Raw genomic sequence first — 11040 nt, forward strand, 5'->3', positions numbered from 1 at the left:
ACGTTTCCCTACGTTAAATTATGTATTTCCTGTTATTGAACACAGATATCAGAAACACATGTAAAGGCATTGGAGATCATCACTATGGTTGGATGTAGTATATCGTTATTTGCATTGGTTGGAACTGCAATTATGTTTATATGGCTAGAGTGAGTTCATCTAACATATTTATACACTGTATTGTACATAGTCTGTATCTCACTGTATGCAATTGATTATTTCACTTATGTATACATTGACTTGCGGAATAGGTCATTTCCATGCACTTCGCGATCACGCGTTATGCGTGAGATCGAACGTAACAAAAAGAAAAACAAAGGTCATAGCGTCGTAGCGGCGTCAACATCGCGTGGGATTCGACAAACGCGAAAGTATTTTTACGATATTTCCATGCTTAATAATGTGCTGTCCACATTTGATGATGGTAAATTTTGATGAAGTAAAGGTATTTCAGCGCAATATTCTTCTCTGAAAGTTCGGCATTATCATTGAGCTATACTAGTATATAAAAGTTCAAGTGCATAATCAAATCATTACGTTTTTGCGGCAACGTTTGCCCGCGCGCCTTTCATATGCGAAATCTCGTAGTGAACGCAAAATCACCTACTAATAACAGCAGCCAATCCTGTTCAATTCATAAACATTATCGGCCGATTTGATTCGATATGCTGCTGGCAAATACTATCACGTGACACACAAAATTAGTTTTAAAGGACGATTGTCCCACAGCGGAGACTTTAATTAATGCATTCGATGTAATCATTAAATTACCGGGCACCAGGTTAACACACCCTTCTTGTCATGCTACTATTTGGTATACGGTTAGATTGATGTGCTGTCGGTACGTGTAATACAACTTTTGAATAGGGGTTACAATTTAGGTCGGCGAAGTGTTTTGGTGCGCTTTATTAAAAAAGTAATTACTACAACATTGCGAATTGCATTCACTTTGTTACTAGTAATGGTGAATGATAACCAGCCAGTATTAAAATGGTAGCAGATTCATGTTATTTTCAAAAATGAATCGATTTTTACAGATGTTTATTTTTTTCATTTGCAGTACTCTGAAATATGACCACAATATCATTCACTTTAATTTAATTATCGCGCTTATTATAGCACAGACAGTGTTTTTATCTGGAGTATCAGCCACCAGTAACAAAGTAAGTTAACCATTTACTTAGTATTCATGCAAAATATCTGACGTCACGTGAATATATCGCAGTTTTTAAGTGACGTCATGTGATATGAGTATATCCCAGGTGTGATACGTGACGTAAATATATCGTGATGTTGACGTGATATCTTGTGCACATAACGCTGGTGTTTACAAATATCGCTGGTGCTCGACTCGAATTCGTAGATTCATGTGTAATTTTCTCTCACATTTTCGTAAGCCGTGAAGTATTTATAAATATTGTGACATTAAGATGTTCTGTGACTAAACTGTCTTCATAGAAACGGTTCGCGGAATCCACTCTACTGCCACGGTCGTCACAGAATAACATCTCATTTCTTGTTTACCACTGAATGTCAATGAGTGTGAAATATTGTACGTTATTAATTGACGGATAGATAACCTCGCACCGCAAGAATGATTTTGATAGTGAAGAAAAATCGGTTTCTAGAACATTTGACATATTCTGACACACAGTTTGATGAATTTTTCCATTATTGTATTTGAACTTGTGCAGCTGTAGCTGCGATAGTATTTAATTACAAGCATGTCAAAACGTGAGAAACTAAAGTGGATTACTGCGATATACAATAAACTAAGCCATACTGACCATCTCTTAGTGCAAGGCTGATTGGAATAGGGTAAAAGAACCATGTACTTATACAAGATTGGTGTAATTGATTTATGAACCTCTTAGTTACAAGTGACCGGCGTCGTTTATCAAGAGACACACGTTATCCCCGTACGTCAAAGTATATCCCATTCCCGTAAATTAATCAAGTTCGTGTTCTAACTTAATTAATTGTTCACTGTTTGAAACACGTATATTGCTTTGAGCAACCCCGCTCTTCTAATAATCAGAGTGTCTATATTTCTGTGCACACTTCTCTGAGTAAACAGATCCGTTCATATTCGACAATGTTCAACTTCAAACAATCAAATTGCAGAGTAGTAGAAAGTCATCCAGTATATGCAGGCGTTATGTTATCGCCAACAATGAATCGCAAGTATTAATATTAAACAAGTAACGTTCGATTTACCTGTTAAGTATAGTTTTATTCTTAGAAAGCGGATTCATAAAATATTAGGTAAAATGGAAAATTAGATCTCAGAGTAACAAACGACGTCAGATAATCGAAGTTAGCGATAATTGTTCAATTTAGTTCGTGATTCTGTGTGAAATCTCGTGATATACCATATATACCATATGGTTAATACTAATTGATTAATACCAAAGCCATTTACTTTTACGTATTGAACAAATTTTGTTATAAACAAACATATCCCTGGTTTGATACCCATGGAATTTATTACAGGCTTAGATATAACCTACCGCGACTCATGTTATGCCTGGAATAATTTAACGTGACATAAATTATCGCTTTATTGTTGAATTACTGTTAAGCTGGAATGAATGTCATTGAATGAATGAATGAATGAATGTCATTTTTCATTGAATGGATGAATGAATGAATGAATGAATGGATGGATGAATGAATGAATAAATGAATGAATGAATAAATGAATGAATTAATGAATGAATGAATGAATGAATGAATGAATGAATGAATGAATGAATGAATGAATGAAATAACACTAATCATTCATATATAAAACCTAATTCACATAAAAACCACGGATCATATCAACCCCTATATTTATGCACTATGTAATTTCCAAACAGCGAGTGTTCACTTGGTGCTAATAAAACTCTAATGGAAATGCAATTTTGCGACTACTGCACACAGGGGAGTGAAGAGTCGTTACACAATGCGTATTCACCATATAGCATATTAAGACCTACTGAGACAGACGAAGTATGTACGTAACACCGCTGAAATACGGTTATACTTTCCCCTGTGCTGAACCGTAAAAGATTGGCACTGCCTAATTTAATAAGCTAGTTACCTCATATGTATTGCATCTCGCGAGACATATCCATGTCTAGGCGAGCACGTAGGGTTTGAGGCGAGGCATAATATGCTACGTCAGTACGAGGTGATAGTATATAAAGTATAATTTACTTCACACGTATCTAAGTTTCTCTCACCCAAATAAAAAAAACTTTTGACAAGTGATGCCGTCAATCTATTTGTTTGAATGAAAGGTTAATGGATTTTTCAATTATCTTAATTATTGACTCGCTCAAGTTTGTGACAGCTTGATCCCGGAAGTGACATGACGTGATTGAGTATGCGAGCGTAAACTAAGTAGCTGCTAAGTTATAAGGGTGGATTTATCTTACCCGCCTCAGAAGATGCAATCTGGATACCTCATAATGAAACAAAAATCAACAAAACAATTGTAGTTAATATCCGGGTCAGTAGCAGTTTACGCTGATTAATAAGGTATGTTACTAATTATCATATTGCAGGTAGCATGCATGGTAGTGGCTATTTTACTGCACACATCGTTCTTAGCAGTGTTTATGTGGATGCTAATGGAGGGGGTACATCTATACAGCAAAGTGGTTATTGTATTTGGAACAGAAAGTAGCAAAGTCAAGTTTTATCTTCTGTTTGGTTGGGGCATTCCAGCAGTGATTGTGGCTATATCAGTCGCTATAAATCCAGAAGGATATGGAACACGCACAGGGTGAGTACGGTCTAAGTATTCTGATGTGAACAGTATTTCTCATTCTATAACACCAAATCACTTCCATGACGTAAAAATCACGTAGTGGGCGTAATGAAAGTCGTTCAATTATACGACTCTGTTCTCATAAAAAGATATTTGTATCGACAGATGCCTAGAAATCAAAACATTATTGAGCTCTCAATCGTCTATGCTTACATCCGTTTAATTCATAGCTTTGTCACTAGAGGGCGTGACCTACAAAAAATATACAGTCTTGACTGCATATATAAATTCATCATCTGACGTCATCCGTCAGTTAATTCAGAACAACTGTTCTACATACGCATGTGCCATGTTTATCGTAATTCTAAGAAAGTTTGAGAAAAATGTGGCATGAAAAGTGTCAATGATGACATCTGACCATGTTTCTGATTACAGGTGCTGGCTAGATATGGGCAGTGGCCTTATATGGGCATTCGTGGGACCTGCATTAGCAGTGTTGATGGTACGTAATGATGTACCCGTATGGCGATTACAATTAGTTTAGTGAGCTAATCAGTTCATTATTTGGAGTGTGTTCTACACAAATGCACACAAATACATTGCCTTACTTTCGCCCAAACTCGAACAATTGAACATCCGTTTCTGTCACATCACATGCACGCATCTACTGCAAAAGTCAGCAATCTTATATTTTGTTAGTGCATTATGTCGCGATGACCACCCTGGATGTATACAAGCTGCAGAGTACACATAATCATATTACATTTACATAACATATGTATTTTATGTAATTAATAATATATCACTGCAATTCATTCAGATCAATATCATTATCTTAATGGTTGTCATGCGCATCGTGATCGTCTCTGCGAAGACAGCCTCAGAAAAGAAAGAACATACATATATCAGGTAATAATCTCTACTGATTTCCAAACCGTATGGTAGTTATTATATTGACTAGAGAATTGTTATAAATGTTCGGGACACAGTTGTTTGTCATGATTGTGCATGTATTTTACTCACAACGCAGTTTTAACATATCAACCCAATATTTACTTATCAGGACTGCCGTGAGAAGTGCTTTGTTTTTGCTTCCCATTCTGGGCATCACATGGGTATTTGGTCTGTTTGCTGTGAATGAACACGCTATAGTATTCCAATATCTCTTTGCTGTATTCAACTCTCTTCAGGGACTCTTTGTGTTTCTCTTCCAAGGAATGTTCAATTCAGAGGTACGCATGCGTAAACCGTTTAATTCAGTATCACGTGATATTTTTTTGTCCGAATCGTCACCAAATCCGCCATCTTAGTTCTTAGTTTATCTGTGTTATAATCGCGAAAATTGGTCGTGAAATGATAAATGTAAGACCTGATTTTCAGTAAAATTGTCAAATGTGTTCATACTCGATGCACATTTGTGCTATGAGACGATTGCCAAGCACGTTCAGCATCGCATGATATCACGTTAATTTTTCTCAGTTGTGACACTTTTCCTGTAAGATTTTTGACTTTCCATGATTTTTTTTCGATTTTTTCTCTTGGACCAAAAACAGCTTATTTAACAAGGTTATATTTCTATCATTAATGTATTTCCAGATAAGGCATTCTTTTAAAAGAAAGATGGAGAAACGTGCACTACAAAAAGGAGAAATCATCACTACATCAGGCGCCGTGGTAAGCGAGAATTCGTTGTGTGTTCGTTATAATTGATATATGTCAGCTTCAGATCGTCAGTAATGGTTTGTGTTATGATGCATAATATAATGTATTCTCTCGTTGACAGAATACTCGGACGTATGAGAGATCATCGTCTGGTTATACTGCAAGAACTCGAACTACTTCGGCAGCTTCAAGCTCCGGCGATTCCACCCCGTACAAGAGATGTACTCCAAGTGCCATATCTAGTACGTATACCACTGTTACTTTTTATACTAATAATCACCCGATCAATCATCCGAAAAATCTTTGTCACGTGTCAACGGAGTATCTTTGAAATCATTACAGTGCGATTGGCACGTGACGTATGGGTTTCATATCGATGTAACTCGAGGTATATTGTTAATGAAGTGGAAATCAAACACGACTTGTGTGATATTAACCTCCATAAATACATTCCATGCATCTATAGCGATCGACCCTCAAATAATTGCATTCTCGATTTGACCTGTAGATGGCGATGTTGTGATTGAAGAAGAGACAGACCTCTACCATATAAGTGTTCCTGTCTCCAAAGACACTAACACGATATCCAAGCAAGTCGCTAAGAGTGAATCAACATCAACTGTAAGATTTATTCGTGCTATGTTTGAGTTAAACTCATTTGTTCACTAGTGTGGGTCGTAGCTTACATTTTCTATTATTATTGTTTAAATTAAAAATAAACATTATTAATTTTGTTCACAGGTGGGGCTACCAGGGGCAACCGACGAAGGCCAGGTACTCTATGATATTTGAGCGATATCAGTAACTGTAACGTGCTGTACGTATTCTGTGCTGTTTTGTATTGTGTTCTTCCTCACTAAACATAGCTAAAATTATAATATATGAAGTATTCATTTATATTTTCTCACTGATTTTTTAAATAATTCTCAATAAATAAAATCACCTAATCACCTAAAATATATAATGTTAGAATGGCACCTAAAATATTGCACAGTTTACTTGACGTCACCTAACTGACTGCATAGTTTGTGTGACGTCACCTAATTGACTGCATAGTTTGTGTGACGCCACCTAAATGACTGCATAGTTTGTGTGACGTCACCTAAATGACTGCATAGTTTGTGTGACGTCACCTAAATGACTGCATAGTTTGTGTGACGTCACCTAAATGACTGCATAGTTTGTGTGACGCCACCTAAATGACTGCATAATTTGTGTGACGCCACCTAAATGACTGCATAGTTTGTGTGACGTCACCTAAATGACTGCATAGTTTGTGTGACGTCACCTAAATGACTGCATAGTTTGTGTGACGTCACCTAAATGACTGCATAGTTTGTGTGACGCCACCTAAATGACTGCATAGTTTGCGTGACGTCACCTAAATGACTGCATAGTTTATGTGACGTCACCTAAATGACTGCATACAGTTTGCGTGACGTTACCTAAATGACTGCATAGTTTGTGTGACGTCACCTAAATGACTGCATAGTTTGTGTGATGCCACCTAAATGACTGCATACAGTTTGCGTGACGTTACCTAAATGACTGCATACAGTTTGCATGACGCCACCTAAATGACTGCATACAGTTTGTGTGACGTCACTTAAATGAATGCATACTGTTTGCGTGACGTCACCTAAATGACTGCATACATTTTGCGTGATCTCACCTAAATGACTGCATACAGTTTGCGTGAGGCCATCTAAATGACTGCATAGTTTGCATGACGTCACCTAAATGACTGCATACAGTTTGCGTGACGTCACCTAAATGACTGCATACTTTGCGTGATGCCATCTAAATGACTGCATAGTTTGCGTGAAGTCACCTAAATGACTGCATAGTTTGCATGACGTCACCTAAATGACTGCATACAGTTTGCGTGATGTCACCTAAATGACTGCATACTTTGTGTGATGCCATCTAAATGACTGCATAGTTTGCGTAAAGTCACCTAAATGACTGCATAGTTTGCATGACATCACCTAAATGACTGCATACAGTTTGCGTGACGCCATCTAAATTACTGCATAGTTTGCATGACGTCACCTAAATGACTGCATACAGTTTGCGTGACGTCACCTAAATGACTGCATATAGTTTGTGTGATGTCACCTAAATGACTGCATACAGTTTGCGTGACGTTACCTAAATGACTATATAGTTTGTGTGACGTCACCTAAATGACTGCATACAGTTTGCATGACGTCACCTAAATGACTGCATACAGTTTGCGTGACGTCACCTAAATGACTGCATACAGTTTGCGTGATGTCACCTAAATGACTGCATAGTTTGTGTGACGCCACCTAAATGACTGCATAGTTTGCATGATGTCATCTAAATGACTGCATACAGTTTGCATGACATCACCTAAATGACTGCATACAGTTTGCGTGACGCCATCTAAATGACTGCATAGTTTGTGTGACATCACCTAAATGACTGCATACAGTTTGCGTGATGTCACCTAAATGACTGCATACAGTTTGCATGACGTTACCTAAATGACTGTATAGTTTGTGTGACGTCACCTAAATGACTGCATACAGTTTGCGTGACGTCACCTAAATGACTGCATACAGTTTGCGTGACGTCACCTAAATGACTGCATACAGTTTGCGTGATGTCACCTAAATGACTGCATACAGTTTGCGTGACGCCATCTAAATGACTGCATAGTTTGTGTGACGTCACCTAAATGACTGCATACAGTTTGCGTGATGTTACCTAAATGACTGCATACAGTTTGGGTGACGTCATCTAAATGACTGCATACAGCTTGCGTGATGTCACCTAAATGACTGCATACAGTTTGCGTGACGTCACTTAAATGACTGCATAGTTTGCGTGACGCCACCTAAATGACTGCATAGTGTTTGTGTGACGTCACCTAAATGACTGCATAGTTTGCGTGATGTCACCTAAATGACTGCATACAGTTTGTGTGACGTCACTTAAATGAATGCATACAGTTTATGTGACGTCACCTAAATGACTGCATACAGTTTGCGTGACGTCACCTAAATGGCTGCATAGTTTGTGTGACGCCACCTAAATGACATACATACAGTTTGCATGACGTCACTTAAATGACTGCATAGTTTGCGTGACGCCACCTAAATGACTGCATACTGTTTGTGTGACGTCACCTAAATGACTGCATAGTTTGTGTGACGTCACCTAAATGACTGCATACAGTTTGTGTGACGTCACTTAAATGAATGCATACTGTTTGCGTGATGTCACTTAAATGACTGCATACAGTTTGTGTGACATCACCTAAATGACTGCATAGTTTGCATGACGCCACCTAAATGACTGCATACAGTTTGCGTGACGTCACTTAAATGACTGCATAGTTTGCGTGATGCCAACTAAATGACTGCGTACAGTTTGTGTGACGTCACTTAAATGAATGCATACTGTTTACGTGACGTCACATAAATGAATGCATACTGTTTGCGTGACGCCACCTAAATGACTGCATACAGTTTACGTGATGTCACTTTAATGACTGCATACTGTTTGCGTGACGTCACATAAATGACAACATACAGTTTGTGTGACGTCACCTAAATGACTGCATACAGTTTGCGTGACACCACCTAAATGACTGCATAGTTTGCATGACGCCACCTAAATGAATGCATACTGTTTGCGTGACGTCACATAAATGACAACATACAGTTTGTGTGACGTCACCTAAATGACTGCATACAGTTTGCGTGACACCACCTAAATGACTGCATAGTTTGCATGACGCCACCTAAATGACTGCATACAGTTTGCGTGACGTCACTTAAACGACTGCCCAAAGTTTGTAGAACTATTTTTTCGAATTATACTGAAATTTATAAATATTATTTATTTCAGCGCCAAACGCGGTACCCTAGCAGCAACTGGTAGTGGGTGACTTCAAGATAAATACACTGGCGACATTACTTATAATGTTACATCAGTGTTTACATGCGTAGTTCATTGAACTCATATGAAAGTGATACACTAAATTATTGTATGCATACACGTAACGGTGGAATCTCAATAACAAATAATCTGTCTTGGGGGAAAGTAGAAATTAATATTCAAATGAAAGAAAATATAAAACATTTGTAACCACAGTATAAAATGGTTTCCCCTAAGCAATTTTACTGGATTTAGAATGGACTACCCACTAGCACTATCTACTTAGCTTAGACCACCCATTAGCACTAACTAATTAGATTTGACCCTCACTAGCACTAACTACTCAGATTGTACCACTTACTAGCACCAACTACTCAAATTTGACCATTCACTAACACCAACTACTTAGATTGGGCTCCTCACTAGCACTAACTACGTAGTTTTATACTTTAATGAGTTTTGCCATAAATACAAAAATTTAGAGTGATGTTGATGTTTGGATGAAAATTTATGATTGATTGTTACAAATGTTGCCAGTCGGTTGCTGATATAGCACTAAACATTGTTTTAAACAAATAACGATATCCCAACGCAAATTCATGTATAAATATGTGAATTACATTAGTCACGTACTAATTCTATACCTCACCTTGTGACGTCATATGTTGTACCTTAACAAACAGTAAGAGCGTTTTAACCGAAAATCAACGAATCAATAACAGTATCAATGGTACAGTTTTTTTCTGATATAACATTAGTATTTTTAGAAAATCTTATCAAATAAGATACCTGAATCTCATTATTCGTTCTTAAAATGCCTATTTTACTTTATCCTTCCAAATTTCCTAGTGTATATTACAAGACGAGACGGGACGATACTCCGTCCGTCCATTTATATATGTACAGTTGACTATTTGTATACATATACATGATCTCAATGACAATATGGCCTGGAATGATTGTTCATTTAGTATTTTATTATAACTATTTATTAAAATGTCAATCACACAGAGGGCGCTAATAAGTAAAATCGTACAGCTATATTGATTGTAAAATGTGTAATTACTTTATTAAATTCGATAGATATTTTATTAATCGGTTTCTTATTTAGTCATTATATTATAACATCCCCGTAATGACGTGTAAATATGTAAATTAAATGTATATGATTAGCTAAACGCGATAGGGGCAGTATTATTGCCATTTTTAGGTTTGTTTATCTACCGCAATTATAGAAATTTGAAAACATTAAGTGTGGCACAGTCAGGAGCTTCAATAGACCATTTTCCGTTCACTTCGAGATCCCGCGTTATGCGTCACGGTGAAATCGAACAGGACAAACAAAGGTCATAGTGTCGTAGTGGCGACAAACATCACGTGGGATTCAATGAATACGAAAGTATTTTGGGGAATATTTCCATGCTTAATAATGTGCTGTACACATTTGATGATGGTCAATTTTGATGAAGTAAGGGTATTCAAACGGAATATTTCCTTGTCAAAGATCGGCCTTTCGATGTGAGCTACGAAATCTCTCACGCAACTCACGAGATCTCGCAGTTGAACGGAAAATCACCTATTTTCTACAATGTATATAAATATCAACAACACATGAAATATATGATAGACGTCATTCGAGTTTAGCAGAAATCTCAGCATATTGTCCATTTCATATAAGCAAGTGTTTTGTTTGAAATACACTAAATAAAGAA

General features: G+C 37.2%; 1 protein-coding gene across 1 annotated transcript in view; it reads left to right on the plus strand.

Annotated features, from left to right (window-relative positions):
- The window catches only part of LOC144363074 (adhesion G protein-coupled receptor L2-like), a 41919-nt gene extending 32006 nt beyond the window's left edge, over positions 1 to 9913 (plus strand). The window contains exons 10-20 of the mRNA XM_085493297.1: positions 46 to 149; positions 1061 to 1163; positions 3552 to 3772; positions 4193 to 4259; positions 4578 to 4666; positions 4821 to 4989; positions 5354 to 5431; positions 5541 to 5661; positions 5928 to 6040; positions 6161 to 6193; positions 9299 to 9913. Coding sequence (XP_085349423.1) covers positions 46 to 149; positions 1061 to 1163; positions 3552 to 3772; positions 4193 to 4259; positions 4578 to 4666; positions 4821 to 4989; positions 5354 to 5431; positions 5541 to 5661; positions 5928 to 6040; positions 6161 to 6193; positions 9299 to 9331 — 1131 coding nt within the window. The 3' untranslated portion in view covers positions 9332 to 9913. The remainder of the gene's footprint in view (positions 1 to 45; positions 150 to 1060; positions 1164 to 3551; positions 3773 to 4192; positions 4260 to 4577; positions 4667 to 4820; positions 4990 to 5353; positions 5432 to 5540; positions 5662 to 5927; positions 6041 to 6160; positions 6194 to 9298) is intronic.
- The last annotated feature ends 1127 nt before the right edge of the window (positions 9914 to 11040 follow it).

The sequence above is a fragment of the Saccoglossus kowalevskii genome, chromosome 18, assembly GCF_978046115.1.
Source record: "Saccoglossus kowalevskii chromosome 18, keSacKowa6.1, whole genome shotgun sequence".
NCBI lineage: Eukaryota > Metazoa > Hemichordata > Enteropneusta > Harrimaniidae > Saccoglossus > Saccoglossus kowalevskii.